Raw genomic sequence first — 18,484 nt, forward strand, 5'->3', positions numbered from 1 at the left:
GAATATTCAAGAGATTTTAAAAATTCTTTTATTTTTACAGCGATGCTTTATTCCCTCACAGAAAACCCTTTTCATGTCTATCAGAACTCTGAGCTTTCCTGGCTTGGTTTGCGAGCCCCTGCCTTGGCCTCAGACAAGCTCACTTCTCACCACGCTAACCTGCAGACCAGGTCTCATTCACACCGAGGGGGAAGAAGCAGAACTCACCAAGACCTGGATTTAGGCCAGTGGTCCTCTCAGTCACGTACCAGAAGCGAGTGCTGCCAGGGACCCTCCCCCAGCTCAGCCTAAGGGAAATCAGCCGTGAGCAAATACTACTGCAGGGAAGTCTTTTTGGAAGGGTGACGTCATACAGGCACGCCACGAGCGAGCAGAATACCTAATGCTTTGGACAGAGAGAGGAATACAAGATTTTCACCCAAACCTCCTTGACAGAATCACGCGCAGGCAGGCAAGGCCCGAGGAGAAGGAGCAGGTGCAGAAGGTGCCAGCTGCCACAGGTAGGTGTTACCTCAGGGAAATTCAAGGCACGAAACCTGAAACATAACAGCAGTGGTTTGTTAGGCTTCCAAGTGTGGTATATACTTTTAAAAATGCATTTTTTTACCAGAAGAACGGCAGTGCCATGACCGCAGCTTATGGCGGCGCCACACAAGAGAAGGCAGACAGACAAGCAGTGTGTGAACTAGCCTTGGGGCTGGTCGCAGGTCACCCCTCGTTACAGACACCCCGGCATGCCCTTCCCACCAGAACAGAGGCCCAGTGGCCACACACAAGCACCCACAGATGGGAGCAGGGAGCAGGAAGTGATGCGGCGGGTGCAGGAGCAGCCTGAAGAGTGGCCATAGGAGGGTCCCAGCAGGCACTGGATGGGGAATAAATGGGCTGAAAATCTCTTTGCAAGAAGAAATGCATCCAAGGAGCTAACAGCAGTCTTGAGATGTTAATGTGCTGTATCTCCCTTCTTTAGTCAGTGCCCATACAAACATGCTAAGCATTAATATACCTGTCAGCACGTATTGACAGATAGGATTTGTAGGATTTATTTCCACTGAGACACATCTCAGCCATCCCACAAATATATTTTATTCCCATGGATGTTCATAGCAAATTTGTTTTCGGCCTATCTTTTCTTTGTTTTCTATTACATGGGCCAAAAATTAAAAATACCAAAAACTCACTCAAAAGTGGTGATCTTAACTTCTGCAGTTACAGACCTTGCACATTACAGCACAGCCATGGTGTGCATTTATCGAATCAGAAGGAAGCTTCTGGGGAAAAACAAACAGCAAAAAGGAAAAAAAAGGAAAAAATAAAAAAAGGACCACTACTACTACTACTCCCTGTTCTGAACTTCACCTGCCACCACCAGGCATGAGTTTTCTCTCTGCAGATGCCGAAAAACCTCATGAAGCACAGAAGTCTAGTAGCTGATCAGAAAAGTGGGCAGAGAGGGTGGCTTGGGCATCAAAGCTGGGACCTGGATGAGGATTGTCAGCTCTGCTACGTCCTGACAACACAGACATCCAAGGCAATGTTTAAACAAGTGATGGGCACCTGAGTGCTCTCCTAGAAGTATCTGCCTCTGAAGATGGCACTGTATCATCATCTTACATTTTTGGGTACGTATTCTCACACTGATTTGCTTTTGTAAGTATATAGTTGAGTTACTACCAGTGCAGGAAGTAGAGCCTGGCATTGCTGACATCTGGAAACAGGTGTACATTACATCACACCCCTAACCCCATTTCATACAGTGGCTTTCCTGAGTGGGACCACAGACAGCCTTTAGCCTGAAGCTCTTGTTTATGTGAGCTCAGGATACTCATGTTTACATGTTAAAACCCACCCATACCTGTTTCTAATGGCAGCAGTGGAGTAACTGCAGTGCAGACCTTTCCAGTTTACCTTTCCATAAAATCAAGCCACTTGTTCAGCTCCCGTGAGGTCTGGTGTGTTTTGGCCAGTGATCCAAGTTCAGAGTTTTCCCTAAGACATTTTGAGGGGAGCTCTGCTACATGGTCAGTGGAAAGACAACCTGGCAAAGGGGAAAGCATGTTTTAATGCCTGGAAGCTGCTGTACTGATTGGCTGCAACTTACCCAGTTCACAGAAGGGAAAAAAAAAGCCCTGAAGAAAATGGAAGAAGATAAAAATCACATTTCAGCTTGTAACTGAGACAGGCTCTCCTCTGATTGCTGGCCCATAAGGATATAATTGACTACAACACTTTTACAATGTCATCACTCCCAAATACAAAAGCAATTAACTCCTGGAACATAGAGCACCCCACGGCACATTCCCTACATAGCCCCAGCTATGGGATAAGAGCACAAACATCCATCTGGATGTCATCTGCTTCCTGTGCAGCATCCATGTTGTGGTGAGAAGAAGGCATGCTAAACCATCCCACATCACACCTGTGGTAAGTGCAACTAGGATAAACTTTTGCCAGGAGAGCCCTGGGATATCCAGCTGCTCTCTCATTACTAGCATTAGCTGGCTAAACACATAGGAACACGTTTATTTTATTTTTAATTCTGTAACTAGGCAGAGTTGGGTGAGCAGTCTTCCTTTCCTCCCCGATCCCAGGAAACACGTAATGGAGATCTCTGCAAAGCATCCCTCTCACCTAGAGCTGCACTGGCTGCCTTTAAAAAGCTAATATTTACCCCGCTGTGCTACCTGAGCCATCACAGCACTTAAAAGCAGGAAACACCATCCTCCCCCCGTGCTGCCAGGGATGGATTTCTGCTCCTCCACATGACACACTTGGCTTTGTTGGTGTGTGCTCTACTCGGGACTGATCTCATAGCCACAACACGTGCTTTTATTGCTTATGTTGGGATCTTTGCCAGCACACACACAGAGCATTTTGATGGTAATTAACAGAAAACACTAACTTCTGTGGTTCTTGGTGTGTAGCTCTCACCTGTCACATGAGTTTATTTTGCCTCCTTAGCAGCTGCAAGGTCTTTGCCACACTTGTCTTCTGCATTGGACAGCAAAGACAGCTTATGTTTATAACATAAACATACCCTCAACTCAAGAAACCTTTTCAAAGTGATAACTGAAGTAAGAAAAATGACACTTTGGGAGTCTATTTTGCAGCGTGTGGTGGCTCTGGGCTCCCATGGGAGGGGTGGGGGCTTGCAGCAGTGAGTGTGTTTGGGTGGGACCGAAGGGCAGGCAGAAGTGGGGAGGTGGTTCCCACTCCTCTGACAGCCCTCACTAACTTTGCACTCAGGATTACACATGAGGCCAAGCCCCAGGTTTCCCTGCTCACCAATATTCAGGATTCGGCCGAAGCGCAGAACACGGCACGCAACAGCTGGGAGGTATCCCTGTTGTTCAGTGCAGCACAGCCAGGGGAGCAGCACACGTGTAGCACGAGCAGTGCAGGAGCAACACCAGGGCAAGCAACAGCCACGTAAGACAAGCTGGCATCGAAGCAAAGCGTTCCAGTGTTGTGATTCTTAGTAAAGTCTATTTTTAGACAATATTTTTAACAGTAGGTTAGCCTAATTGTGTAATTCACCCTCCTAGCAGATGAAGGCCGCATCCACACCGACTCGTCACGCAGCCTTGAGCTGGCATTTTGCTTTCAAGCAGTCTGTGTTCACACATAAAAGCTTAGAGCACACTGAGGCGTGTCATGGCAAGTGGCTTTGTGGTGCCAGCAGCCTTTTACGTCCAGGTAAGACATGCCAATCTGTACAGTGCCCAGCCAACCCACACTCACAAATGAGAGTAAACTCCACATAACCACTTCCCTCGCCCAGTTTTCCCGGGTACTTTCAGCAATTCGTTCTGAAAGCTGTGGTATTTTTCCTTTCTTCTCTTTCTGCATGCCCTGTGGTTGCACACAATGCCCTGGGACAGGCAGTGGAAATGATACCGCACCAACAGCTGGCTCTCCAGGGGGGTTGTGAAAACAGCGAGAGCCTGGTTTCTCTGGCCACTTCCAGTGTGCTCACGTGCCAGCGTAATCAGGAAATAAGAAAAAGCAAGAAAACCCAAACCAAATCCACGTCAGTGTCTGTACACAGCAGAGATCAGCTGAGAGAAGAGAACATCTGCATGCCTCGGTTCTTCAAGCATGCCAACTTACTTACCTGTAAGGAAATGTAAGCAGACTAAAAAGAGCCAGAGAATTGAAGGGGGAGATTTGGGACACTTAAATCTTTTTGTGACGCGGGGGTACAACTCCCATGTCCCTTGCCAACACTCACCAGCAGACAGGTTGACTAGCATCCATCCCTTTACAGCATTAAGAAGCAGCGGGCAGGTGCCTGATGGTGTGTCCCGCTGACACTGTGCCGGCCTCTTTCAGACCACGACAGGAGACGGCCATGAGCGGGGCCAGTACACCCACACTGCTCCTGGCCGCTTGGGAAGCTCTCGGCCTGCGCTCTTAGGTTTGGTACCTTCACCTTCCAAAGAGTGTTTGTCTCTTCATTGGTGACACTGAAAGGAGTCTGCCTGGAGCCCAAGGAAGATTTAGGAGGGGAGGTTAGCTAGGTCAGATCTCACTGTTCACGTTACTGGTTACAGAAGGAGACTTGGGTGTGGGTGTAGCAATAGATGAGTTTTCTGCTCCTAATTAACTCTACTAGCAAGCAGACACCATGGCTTAGGCATGAGGCTAAACCCGATGCCAGAGCCACAGATGGAAAAGGGAACATTAGCGGGGGTTTTCCTCCCACCAGCACAAGAGAAGGAGAATGCAGGGAGAGATTTCCAGCCTGAGGCCAGGCATGGACCATGGAACAAGCCAGCCCACGCTTTCCACAGCACTAACTCCAACTCCTCCTTTAGCCTTCTCCACTGCCAATGCTGTCACCAGGCAATGCCAAATCACTGCTTTGCTGTTACTTAGCTTCAGCCAGCTCTTCTTGATCACGTTATTGAGAGAGAACTTCAAAACAAGCTGTGGGCAGACCACAACAGCCTCGCTGATGAGGGGGCACAAAGGAGCTGTAAGGACTCACCAGTTTGGAAAATAAATGGTTAAGGGAGAAGAAAGCATTTAGACTGCTGCTATACATGGAGCATTACCATCAGATGGCAGACACATGCATCCACTGGATTGTAACACATTTGGAAATGATGTCTTTTTTTCTCTGAAAGGCAAGATTCTGTGCGGGTTGAGAACTACTTGTAGGAGAAGTTCAGTTTTCTGTGAAGCTTGCAAATGTCACTGCAACTCACCTAGGGAACAGCTTGCAACAGGTGCTACCACCCCTCCACGTATGTTTGATCACTGGCCTGTGCCTACTTTTAATAAAGGCATTCAGATAGGCTTCAAACCTCTTTTTTTGTGAGGTATCTTGCACCGAATCAGGTTGGTGTTGTCTAACCCACCTTACAGCAATAAAACAGAGTACCCAAATCCCAGTAATTTACTGGAAGATGTCATGTGAGAATTACTGCATGGTACAAACAACATCTGTCCAGCATCATGATGCTGGAGAACATGAAAGGGAATAACAGGACGAGAAGCGATTAGAGGAATCTCACCCTTCCCCTTTTTGAGAACAGAGTAGGTGCTGGAGATGAGCAGTGAGTAGCAGCATCATGCTGTGCTAAATTCTTCTGGGTTTAGTGAGTGAGCCTTAAAGTAAGCTTTAAGATACACCATCATATGAATATTAATCTACCAAATGAGTAATTTAAATAGTTTGGACAATCCTACTCGCATTACTGACACAGTAATAAAGCACAGAGGAAAAAAGAGGCAAAGAGAAAAAGCTTAGCATTCAAACTCTGGGCTTGATAGCAGGAAACAGAAATTACAGGCAACATCGTGCTTGAAAATGAATCCAGCTTGGCTGCCAAATGTATTTTTCAAAACAATGCCTGCTTGCCTCAGGAAATACATTAATCAAAGGGTCCCAGAGGCCTAAGAACCATTTGTTCCAATCTACTGAGGCAAAGTACCATTAAAGACCCAAGGAGCTATGCAAGTCCTTGAGACAAAATACTTATGTGAGAAAAGGGATGGGATACCTAACTAAAGATCTTGAACAAATTCCTTGAGAGGCTTATTGACATCACTCTTGGGGGAGATCAAATGAGAAGAAAAATGGTACTCTGACCATGAGCACAGAAATAGGAATTAGAGAAGTTTATGAATTCTGCTGTCCAAATGGATATAGAGAAGATGGCATCAAGAAGAGTATCTCTGTGGAGGGGTTGAGATCATGCAGAGAGCAGATTAGGCCAGCAAGGGCTCTGGAGAACAGAATAACCTGAAATGCCCATGACCAGAGGCAGAGGAAGAATGTGCTGAAGAACTGAAGATGAATTGGATTGCTTTTTGTGTATGTAAGGCTTCCTCCTCGCAGCACACCAACCTGGGGTCCTGCCGGAGGCAGAGCTCGCGGCGCTCCCCGGCCCAGTGCTGCAGGGAGGGGACCGTGGGGAGTTTTGCTTGAGGTGCAACAAGCAGCCCAGCAGCCAGCTTCTCACGCCCTGCTGTCAAGCACGTGTCCTCTACAATTTACTTGTGCTCCTGCTAGCACGTGAGCAAAGCAGAAGGCACTCTTGCCTTACATGGCTTGCTCAGCAATCACTTTAATCCACAACATGTCTCCTCACCCTCCTTCTCTTGCATTACATAAGCTTCCCAGGGCCGATGTGCAGTTGCTAAGCAGTAATTTTGCATGACTAAAAAAGAAATCCATGATTGCTAGGTTCACTAAATGTCTCCCCCCTTACTGCAATATAATTATAGCTATCATAAAAACATTGCAGAACATTCATCAACATGCAAAAATTAGGTCAGGAGCAGAGTGAGTATATCATATATGCCTTTTAGAAACCTTTGCTGGGGGAGGGGGAAGGGCAGGAAAAGCTTAGTATTGCTTAAACCGATAAATAACAGGCTTTTTTCCATCCTGTCAGCTAACCAGCATAAACAGAAGTTCACGCTCTTGTTTCAGAAGGCAGCGCACTTGCCTCATCGCAGCGCTCTCCTAAAGCCCCATCACGAGCTCTCTGTGTGCAGCCTCAGCACGCAGCACTCTTCCCTCTGCCCTGCAGTCCAAAACAGGATGGCGACACATCCCTCCCTCAGAGAGCCAGGGGCAGAGGTGGCCCCCCTCTAGGGAAGGAGTCCTGCACCAGGCAGAGATATGGGGCACAAGTGCTGCTCTCCTGAGGAGTGCACATGTTGCACCTGTAGCGGGTCCAACACGCCGCGCATCACTGTGGGTCTGTGGTGTCAGAGGTGCTGATCAATGGGTGCTGTGCCCAGTCTGCCTCCAGCTGGGACACCTTTCCCACCAGTGGCAGAAGGTAATTCGTGGCTGCGATGTTTTCCTGAAAATGCCACAAGAGTTTTTTCCCTTTTTTCCTTTACATCCTAAAGCTCCTAATCGTGTCCCCAAGCACTGTCCTAAATGTATTCTCCCCCAATAGTTCTGACCTTTAACTTTCATGAGACATACACTTGTAACGCTTACTCGGTACCTCCATAAGTGTCAAAATATTTGGCCTGCCTTTACCCACTTTGTACAAGCTCCTCCACTGCTACCAGCTCGCACTTCTTGCTAGCACCCCTCATTTCTCCCTTAGAAGCCCAAGGAAGAAGTTTCCCCCTGTTTAATCCCTTCTTTCCCATCTTTTTGATGGTGACCGAATGCCTTTTGATGAGATGGTGCCAGTGAGGTGGCTCCAGCATCTGCCCAGCCCCACACTGTGCTGTAGACATGCACCCCATGATACCAGAGACAGGAAGGTGAGCTCCTGAACTAGAGGTAATGTGAATTCATCATGGAAAGTGATGCAGTTTAGTGATATCCTTTACTTCTTATTGACCTAAGTTATCTGCTGTACTGCCATTTAACTACTGCAAATACCAAGAATACTAGTTTTCTGTGTTTAATGAAAAAAATGTAACAAATATTAGCTTAAGCCATGTAATTGCTCACATGCCCATGCAAACCATCCTCCCAGTCAGCAAAAAGACATATTGAATTCACCACAAAGACATTTATTTCTGTGTTACCTGCTTTTAACTCGGGAAAGGTGAAGAGTTTCAATAGGATAGTAGCAGAAGGAAGATTAAAATGGAGGCTTTACCTGCACACTTAATGAAAAGTCACGATTAAAAAAGATGGGCACTGATCAGACGTTCCATCCCACGATCCTGTCCCCAGTGCAAAACATGACACACGGTCTGCTGGGGGGGGCACGTGGGCAGCTTTGCCCCACAGTGGGTGAGCAGCATGGTTATCAGACACTGTCAGCCTTAATAATTGAATATTGAGGTTATTTGGTGTTAAACATACTCTGAAGGTTTATCATCATGTGTAATGCAGGTTCCTTCATCAGAATTTGAGACTTGTGGAAAATAAAGTGCGATTATTATGTCAGGGACCTGGCTGCCTGGCCTCTAGGCTCCTGTGTCTACTAGAGGTAGTAACTTCTCAACAGGGAGCTCTCAGGGAGGGAGCCCACAGACATTAAGGAAAAGTTAAGCTCAGCTTTTGGGGGGAGGGGGGCAGGGGATGTGTGTGTGTGGTGGTGGTTTGGGTTGTTTCTTCCCTTACTTGCTTGGTTTTGGCTTTTTTGTATGTCAACAAACTGACCGCTCTTCTCAGCGGTGGGTCCCCACTTGGGTTTTTTCCTTTCCTCCAGAAACTTCTATGATCCCAATTCACATGTTCAACTCTGCTGGAAAAAGGGCGTCTCTGGTGGGAGACTGGTGCTCAGTAGCGGCTCACAAACCCCACTTGCCCTGCATGCATTGCAGAGATTGACTGTCCCCAGAGTGAAGCTAAGCTGGCTATTTTGGGTGGGTTTCCTCCAACTGACCCAGCTTTGCACCTCTCGGTGGCCATTGCTGCTTTGAAACACGGTCAAGAGCATCTGTCAAGTGAGGGAAACAGCTATTGCCATCAGCAGCACCCATCCATCTGCTGCTGCACTGAGACAGAGGAGCTGGATGTTCTGCGTAAGAAAGAAATGTAATTATCCTCATTACTCCCGTTTACCTCCTGCTTCCTGTGATACGCTTCTGAAACGGGACTTTGACTACCCGGTTCAGGTTTGCTAACACAGCCACGGGAACAGCAAGCAGGAGCATGGGGCAAGACTGTGGTCAGAGACATACAGTTCTCCAGCTGTGTCAGCTCATTGGGATAAATAAAGCGATAATGTGCACTAATTAATATGGGAGCTACAGCAGCAAGTCAGTTCTAGTATGACTGGAGATTTAAAAAAACCCACAATAAAACAACCCCCCAATAAACAGCTCACTATCTCTCAAAACCTCCCCTGCTGGGGCTCTCCATCAGCTCCCCTGTAGCAGTACTGCTATGCACTTACCTGTGTGCACCTCACCCCTTCCTTCCTGGGATCACTCTTTCCCACACATGGCAGAGATGCAAGTGACCTACCTTCTCCTCACCCCTGGCTGGACACATAAGGAAAGGGGTGGGAGGCACCTTAGTGCTTGTTGGAAGGGAGCACAGCTGCTTGCTATTGCCTGGGGATTATTCTTCCTCCTCCTTGTCTGGAGGGTGTGGGCTGCCTGAGAGGAGGGAAAGGGTAAAATCTCTAAGCTGTCCAAACAACTTCACCTGGCTGCTCTCCTTTGGGCCTGGCCTTAGGGAAGGTGCCCAGCCAAAGCTTCTCCCTAATCCTTGCGTCTCATTAGAACATTTTTCTTCCCTGCAGGTCCCCCCCTTCCCCCATCCTTCCCTCCTTTTATTGCCAGCCCTTCCAACTGGGCTTTTGCCAGTCCTTGTGTCCCAGAGGGCAGTTATGCCGTTCTTCTGGGACCTGCTGTTTCATTCTCACACATTTTCCCTGTTTACCTCATTTCCTCCACTCTGCCTTGTGCCACAGGATTCTGGTTTCCTTGGAAATTAGATGTGTTCACTGTATGTCAAAATAAGGCTGCAAAGCATCCCTTGAAAGTTTTGAATTGAGTCCATGTGCCACTTGCCATTGGTCTTCTCTGCTGTGTTTTCCCAAGCACAAGGCAGTGAAGAACAAGAGCCAGGTGGGTGATGTGGAGGCCAGAGACCTTCACGGGAGAGGGAGCGGTTAGAGTTAGGAGGGCTGCAGCACACAATTCTCATAATGCCAAACCAAACTCACTGGCAATACCATCTTTTTTGGTCAGAAACTGTAAAAATAAAGAAATTAACACCTGTTAAGGACTGTAAACCACCTCAGTGTGAAGTGTCATGTGCACCCACCCAGGGTGTTCCACTGCAGCAGATGTTTCTGCCAGGATAGGAAGTGCTCCCAAGGACAGAGCATCAACAGATGGAACGTCTCCATCAGAGGGGTCACAGAAGGCTGATAAGGTTTTTTTATGCATTGCTTTATCAGAGATAACAGAGAAATTGTTGGTAAGTTTTGGTCGTTTTCCTTTCACGTGGTGTGATGGTTGAAGCCCAGCAGGCAGCTGAGGAATGCTCGCAGGGCAGCCACAGCACTCGTGCCAGCACTGAATGCTCTGGGTGCAAAGCAGATGTGCTGTGACATCTGCATTTGAAACTCAGCGCTGTGTCCATCTACTCTGGGCAGCTACAACTGTGTCACGGGAAACTAACTCCAGTTTGTATCTAGGTCTTTGTAACGATGGAATAGGAAGTAGCAAGCAGCTTGACAAACCTTTTTAGTTTAAAGGGTTCTGAAGCATTCTTAACAGGCATCTCAGGTAATGAAGAAATTTCAAAGTAAAGAGGAATTTGTGAGAAGCTTAGCAAGGCATCAGGCTCCAGAGTAGATCATAGAATATAGAATCATAGAATCTCTTGAGTTGGAAGGGACCCATAGGGATCATCACATCCAACTCCTGGCTCCACACAGGGCCAGCCAAGTCAGAGCATGTGGCTGAGTGCATCGTCCAGACGATTCTTGAACTCGGACGAGCTCGGTGCTGTGATCACTTCCCTGGGGAGCCTGTTCCAGCGCCTGAACACCCTCACAGCAAAGAACCTCTTCCTGATACCCAACTTCAACCTCCCCTGTCTCAGCTTCATACTGTTCCCTCAGGCTCTATCACTGGTCGCCAAAGAGAGATCAGTGCCTGTCCCTTTGCTCCCCCTCATCAGGAAGCAACAGACCACAGTGAGGTCTCCCCTCAGCCTCCTCTTCTCCAGGCTACACAAACCGAGGGACTTCAGCCTCTCCTCATAAGACTTCCCCTCCAGACCATTCACCATCCCTGTTGCCCTCCTCTGGGCACTTGAATACTTTATGTCCCTCTTGTACTATGGTGCCCAAACCAGAATGGTCTCATCGAGATCAGAATGGTCCAAATCAGAACGGTCAGATCAGAATGGACTCAAAAACCAGTAAAACTCTAACTTGCTTCTTCTAAGTCAGATGTTTGGGGTTAAAGTGCCAAGGCAAAAAATGAAAAAAGGAACAGTATTTCTGAAACATGTTTGTTAAGTCAAAGTGAACAGCTTAATGTGAGAGTTCTAAAAGCAAAATTTAATAAATTAATATATGCATGCCAGATAAAAATACAAAATTACAATTGAAATAGCAATAATAATAAAGGAACATTGCTCAGCATTGCAGATTTCACTGCAACCACCATAAACATCATGGAGAATTACTTAAAGTAACATTTAAAGTACACGTTGTTTCTGTTAAAAGCAAATTACTATATGATGAAAGAACTGAAAGAAACCCAAGAAGAAATCGGCCCCAAAAGTGGCAGAGAATGATACGGAATGTCAGTAAGCTGCCAGAGGCTCCATTTCACGTAAGTCGGCCTTCTTTTTAGTATCAGAAACCAATTACATAGAACATAAAAGCAAATTCACAACAGGTTTACACGGAGAAACATGCTGAATTACAATCACAAACTATCCAGAACGAAGATGCTGCACCAGCTCAGTTGTTTTCTTCATGGAATGAGTCTCACCAGAACAGGGAGAACAGGGAGCAAATCATGCAATAGCTTTAGGCTTTTTGTTTTTTATTTTAACATGATAAACACCCAGGATTACTAGTACTGGAAAGTATGTGTTAACCTTTTTCAACATCAGCTGAATGGCACTACAGAAACGACAAAGAGTTCCTTCATTTTTATCCTGAATACATCGAAAGCTCTAGCAAATATGGAATTCAGCGACAAGAGCCATTAAATTACTTTAAAATATCCCTTCATCCATAGAACACTGTTGCTTCCTTTTTTTATATTACAAAACCCCCAAAATATTCAAAATAAAATGTCTTCATTTTTTATAAGCATCTCCACCACAAGTCTCTGATAACGGATGTCATTCAGTGCAGCCATTGCATCCAGTTCTGGCGCTCTCATAAGGGTTGGTCCAAAAACTATGCCCAGATTCTCTGCACTCATCAGATTTTCCTTTTCATGCAGCGTTACTCTGTAAAAACAAAAAAAAAACAAGAGAAAAGACAGTAGTTTTCACATTATGTCCTGTGGTGTGTGCTGAAATTAAAAAAATAAGTGAATCATCGCTTTGGGGTGGCTTGGAAACCACCAGTCTTGCTGTCACCTCGCTCACAGGGTTTAGAGAATCCATAAGGCTTCTCGGAAATAACTAAGAATCCAGCGACAGCAACTGAAGGAGTATGGCTAAATTGTTTCTCTTTTCACCACTGTGGCATCTTGCCTTGCACGAAGCAATCCTTTGGTATTAAAAAAAAAATTCCAAGAATTTTGTTCCTTTTTCCCTCTTCTGCCTCAATTTTTACTTTGAAACCTGTCCGATGTTTCCAAGCTGCCGTGTCTTCAGTTTGTAATTCTTCCAGATAAAGGAGCTGTGTCTGATTACCTGAATTCAGCAGCAAGACAACAGCCTGTCAAGCACCACAGCTCTTTTTAGCAAACACATTAAAAGGAAGTTTAAAAATCAGTGAATTTTGTCACACTTCTACCTTATCATCCACCTAAACCAGAAATAGGATGTGCAAAAGCAGCTTGCTAACTGGAGCAGCAACAGCGACTCTCACATAGGATAAGGAAAAATTAACTTCACACTTCACAAGCAGTAAGGTGGGGTTTTTTCTCCCAAGTCTCTCGTCCCTGTGTCTGTTCTAAAACCTCCATTAGAAGTGTTATCAAAATAAATGGACAAATCAGGATCAGGCAGAAACCCTGTAGTGGAATTTTGCCCAAGGCACTCAGCAGAGTCGACATATTCCTACTTGTAGAACTACAGAAGCAAAATAAAAAGAGCTTGAAATAAATTTTTTTGCTAAGTAAAGGGAACGATTCTTACATATTGATAGTAAGTTCACGCCACCTGAGAAACTAAACCGGACACCTGACATGCCACATTGGTATTTTTCCCTGCTTTTCCTGACAGAAACAGAACCTGTGCTGTTCTACTGGATGTTCGTCTGCCAGTGCCTCTCCAATGACTTTTCAGCCTACTGACCAACTTTGGTCACAGCTGGGGGAGGAGGTGAAACCTCAGGCAAAATTTGGGCTCCCATGTTTTTGAGAAGGTGGCAGGTGGAATGAGGGGCTGCTCACAGAGAAGGGATGACTGGCAGACCATGTCCAATTAATGCTGTTTCTAACTGGCGTTATCTCAACCCTAGTGTGTGTGTTGCCTTCTTTAGGGTGCCAGGAATGACCAGCTTTGACTTGACAGAAAAAGACACTACTCTAGAGCCATTAAGCTGTATTAGTTCCTTGCCCAGGGAGTGACTTACTAATCCCAGGGGTACTACAGGCTTTTTTTGGTCATAAATACTCACTGTAACCTTGAATGCAGAGCACATTTGTTAGGCAGGTGATTTTCATACTTCCAAACTCTGTTTTTCTGACCTGTGTCCTTCCAGTGTTTGTGAATGCTTTAAGTGGGATAAACCCCAGCGTCTGGGTATTTGCTGTCGCACAGACTCTCACTCCCTGCTGCAGCTCAGCTCCAGGATTTGGTGGGCCAGACTTTTCTGGAGGTCCTAACATGGTCTTTGCTAAAAATGAGTTTGGCTTGGAGTCCTCTCCAGCTAGTCCACCCACCTCTTCAGATGTGCCATGAGATAGCGCAGTGTTTCACAGTGTGCAGGCGGCAGCAGTTTCAGCGCCTCATGGAGAATTTCCAGCTGTTCATCCGGATCGGTGGTTTCTGAAACAGAAATTCGACTGCTGCCACACCTACAGTCAGAATTCATGGACAGGAACAGTGGCCTGCAGAGGAGACAGACCCTCACAGCTCTACCAGACTGCTGATTTCCAGAACCTGTCCTAGCCTCAGGGTGGAAGATTTGCCCGTCCAAAGCTGTGCTCAGAGCACAGACAGGAGGGTATCATTGGTTTGAGACAAAGAAAACTGCAACTCACCAACAGATTCTGTGCATCGTACTAAAAAAAAATTCCCCTTGCTGACTGGGCTGGCTTCGTACAAGTGATCTACAGGTGCAGCCCTGGGACAGCAGCAAGTACTGGGAACTTTGCCACCAGCATGTCTGGCTGTGTCCATGTTGCTTGGAAAGAACCTTCTCCAGAGGAGCAGCAAGTCTGGCAGCTGGCCCTTGTTATCCACCCGCGGGTCCCTCACACCCGGCCAGGTGGGGCTGGTGTGACTGCTACGTGTCAGAGGCGCTTTGGGCAGCCAGGAGGCTCGGGAGAGATGTTCCAGCTGGGCTTACCACTGTGCTCGCAGACTCACTGTCTGCCAGGCCAGCCTCGAAGGTGGCCTTAGGATAGCGCTTATCAGCTTGTAAAAACACTCCCAATGGACACCTCCAGAGAGAAATAACGTCTTATCTTATTTCTAAACATTTTCATAAATCACCTTCTTTCTGGCAACGCAAACCCAACAGGCTTTAAACGTCACTGTCAAGTACTAGGGGTTCACACAAGACAGAAGTGGTGCTGTAATCCATAATGGATGGTGAAAAGGAAGGATTCCTGGTGACAAAGGCAAAGAAAAATGTAACCATGATCACGTAGCGCCACGTGGTCGTGTCATACAGTGCAGTATGTATTTACTCCTGCAATCCTCACTAAACAGGGCATGCAAAGTAAGAGCTGATGGAACAGCAACTGAATCAACAGTCAAGTATTGATACAAAAAGGAGAAGAAAAGGATGAGCATGAAACTAGAAGGAAATGCATTATACTTACTTGCAGACTCTATAAACTTTGGGTAGGCATCATACGTGATGAGTGGAATTGGCAAATCCCTGAAGTACAGTTTAAGTGCACCAGTGATAATATTGATATCTTCATACATATTCACAGAAATATCAGCTTTTTCCCCATCTGTGTGGAGAAGGCACTGACATTAAGGCCTTGAAAACGTAAACAGATGTGAAACAGCTTTCAAAAGAAAAACAGTAACTTGCTTCAGCAAACATTATTAAAAGGGACACAACTAATAGACTTTGGCTTTTATGAACAAAACAGAGTTACTGGGCTGTGAGGTTCATTGTTTGAGGCCAAACCCCTCTAACTTTACAAAGAAACCTTTCTTTGGTTCATATGATTATAAAAAAAATGCAGGGTTTTTTTTTGGGGGGGAGGAGGCTAAAACCTGCCTCCCTGATCTAGCAGTATCTATCCTGCAGAACTGTGTGGACGCGTAGCTGTTTCTGAACACACTGCATTGCCAAATGACACATTTGTCAACACTGAATGAGAAATCAGGGGAGTCTGGGGAAAGAAAAGACAGAAAACCAACTCAGTGCACAGCCTCCTCCTCTCATAGGAAACACGTGTTCAGCTGCAGAACACTACCTACTCCTGACCGCAGCGGACACAGATCCAGAACTTGGCTTCTCCAGCGCATCCCCACCCTGCTAACGCTGCAGAGGAGGCAGATGTTGTCTGAGCAGGTCCAGTCCTCCGGAAAAAAACATGAGTTTCCAGCATGGATTTTGGCCTTTGTTTCCACTGGGATAGGGAGACTGCAGCTGGAAAGCTTTTAATTTTCCCACTGCCTTTTCTCAGAGGGAAGAGTTTGTTCTCACTGACCTTCTTTTAGACTGTAATAATGCAAATTTCGTTTGCGCTGTTGTATTCATCTTATTATTTTGGAGCTTTCATCCAGAAAGATGGATTTAAGTTGCACAGCCCTCTTAAAGCACTTCACCACTTGCCCTCTACCCCTCCCCCACCCCCCTGAGCATAGTTTTATTTGCAATCTAGGGCAGTAGTTCAGAAAGCTTTGTCCTTTCCTATGCACATCATTCCTGAAGCACAAATACCGACGGAATGAGAGAAGTAGCTTTTGGAAATAAAGGCCAGAGTGAAGCTGGTAACGCTTTTCTGGAGGGGAGACTCTCCTCCTGCCCCTCAGCCCACCAATGCAGCAGAGCATGGTACAGATGGGGGCCATGCAGAAAAATCGTGTGTATTTAGTGCATCAGCAGAAAGTTCCAGCATGCAGGAAAGTCTGTACCTCTGTCAAACGCCATTTTGACATCTTCGATAAGATCACTAAATCCTGAGACTCTGTATAGTCCTTCGGAATTAAGACCTGCAACAAACATGTTAACAAAACTAAAATTAGTCCCCATTTTACAGTTTTCTTCCCTTGCCAGGTTCTTCATTTAAGGCAGAAAAAGCAGGCATGTTTCAAAAGCTCTATCAGGCTTTTCTTTCAGAATGAAATCTTATCCTGGCCTTTTAACCCTGACCCTTGCATTAGCTGTCCTGTTCTACCAGCACTAAAACACGTTTATACAAAGGATTTCAGAGCTGAAGAAACATACTAAACCAATTACAAGTGATTTAAAAATAACCATACTTGATGTTCAGTCATTATGTCAGAATGAAAACAAATACTCTAATTCTAGAAAAGGATACTTGGTGAGGGCTAGGGCAACTAGCAAGAGAAAACTTGTTGGTATTAACTGCCGCCTTTTTTTAGCACATTCACTTAATTTTCTAAAATAAAAATATTACTGGAAAGATAGGTGCCAACATATAACTATAAAGCAGTAATTGTCTATTAAGCAGTTTCTAGCAGAATCTGTAGAAATTATAAATGGGTACGAACCACGAAACAATGCAAAGTATAATATCAGCTGTGCAGGGCGATTGGCAGTCATAAAATGTCTTGAGCAAATCTGCTCTGAGCAACCATACATTCAGCAGAAACACCAATGACCCAGATCAATCTAAACGGATTATCAGTAAAGCAACGAAAGTCCATTAACTGTGCCTTACCTCTAGATTCAATTTCCCTAATGCACATGTCTACTACCATTGGTCTCTTCGTGAAATGTGCTTTTACTAGCGTCGTAAGGTCACAGCTATACACTTTTTTGACATGCTTCAGGTCTGGCTTGCAGTCATTTGGGACCATCTTGGAACATTGCTTGTGCACATTTAAACCACAATCTGAGAGAAGGAAAAGACGATTAGGCTGGTGTTTGGTGAAAACATGTATCCCACAGTCAGTACAGTGGAGTATGTACAACCTGATCTCATGACTATGACTTTGGTTAAGACCCCTTAAGCATCAAATGCGCAAGGTAGGGGCAGACCTGAACTCAGATTTTCCACCCGAGACACTTCTATCCCTAGAAGAGCTAACACGAAGAGACAAACTTTCTATATGGCTTCTGTATCAGGATCTAGGAGTCAATTATGTTCCTCACCACTATTATGTATGTTGCCATCACGACCTTCCCGAGTTGCTGTGCATTTCCTAACACTCACAGTTTTGATGCAGCGCTGAACTGTGCCGCTTCAAACACCTCCTGGGCGAGATGAAGGTAGGAGTGGGTCTCAGCAAGCCACAGCCCCTCTGCAGCCTGAGCTGGCATGCCGACCCCAAGTTCCAAACCACTTCAGGGACCCCTGTGCCCTTGCCAGGAGGGGCAGCCCATGCTTAGCATTGCTAGTGACAGGGCCCACTCCCCAGCTTGGAGGGGAGCTGGAGAACAGGCAAGGTGGGTGGTGGTTTCTTTCTACAGAGACGTTTAGGAGGGACATTGCGAAGTCACAGCGGCCGCAATTCAGATGCCCTTTCACAGACTGTTTCTGAAACAAAGTGCTGGCACCCACCCAACCAATTCTATTTACTTTAAAAATTACTTGGGAGAAACATAAACAACTCCACAGCTTTACTGTAAACATACTGAGAATGACATTTAGTTTAAGTAAAACTTAATTAAAATCAGGTTACAGAAAAATTTCAGCCCAAAACCACTCAAAACTCAGGGTTTGGGGAAAAAAAAAATCTCAGAAAACATCACCAGTTATACAGGGAACATGGGAAGAGCAATACAGCCCCCTTCAAGCTATCAATCTGCAATCAGCCCTCCCAAACAGCCTCCCACGCTGCAGGGGCCCAGGGCAGCCCCCAGCCACTCCATTTTTACTGCCATTGCTCTCATTTTGCAACAGAGGCTCACAGGGGCTTCTGAGGCAGCAGCAACCAGCACAAAGGGTGGCTGCAATATACACCAAGACCCCAGTTCTGCAAGCGTTCCTCTGCCTCGCTGCACCACCACGCAGAGTCCTTGGGACTTCTGCAGAATTAAGGGATTTAGGAGCCTGAAAGCTGAGTGCCTTGGCG

General features: G+C 46.1%; 1 protein-coding gene across 1 annotated transcript in view; it reads right to left on the bottom strand.

The window, feature by feature from the left end:
* Positions 1 to 11,438: 11,438 nt before the first annotated feature.
* Positions 11,439 to 18,484, bottom strand: part of CHN1 (chimerin 1) — a 99,053-nt gene continuing 92,007 nt past the window's right edge. The window contains exons 9-13 of the mRNA XM_084265238.1: positions 17,128 to 17,301; positions 16,358 to 16,435; positions 15,082 to 15,219; positions 13,975 to 14,080; positions 11,439 to 12,367 (exon numbers count right to left, since the gene is read on the bottom strand). Of these exons, the coding sequence (XP_084121364.1) occupies positions 12,196 to 12,367; positions 13,975 to 14,080; positions 15,082 to 15,219; positions 16,358 to 16,435; positions 17,128 to 17,301 (668 nt within the window). The 3' untranslated portion in view covers positions 11,439 to 12,195. The remainder of the gene's footprint in view (positions 12,368 to 13,974; positions 14,081 to 15,081; positions 15,220 to 16,357; positions 16,436 to 17,127; positions 17,302 to 18,484) is intronic.

This window comes from Gallinula chloropus (genome assembly GCF_964237585.1).
Source record: "Gallinula chloropus genome assembly, chromosome: 5".
Taxonomy (NCBI): domain Eukaryota; kingdom Metazoa; phylum Chordata; class Aves; order Gruiformes; family Rallidae; genus Gallinula; species Gallinula chloropus.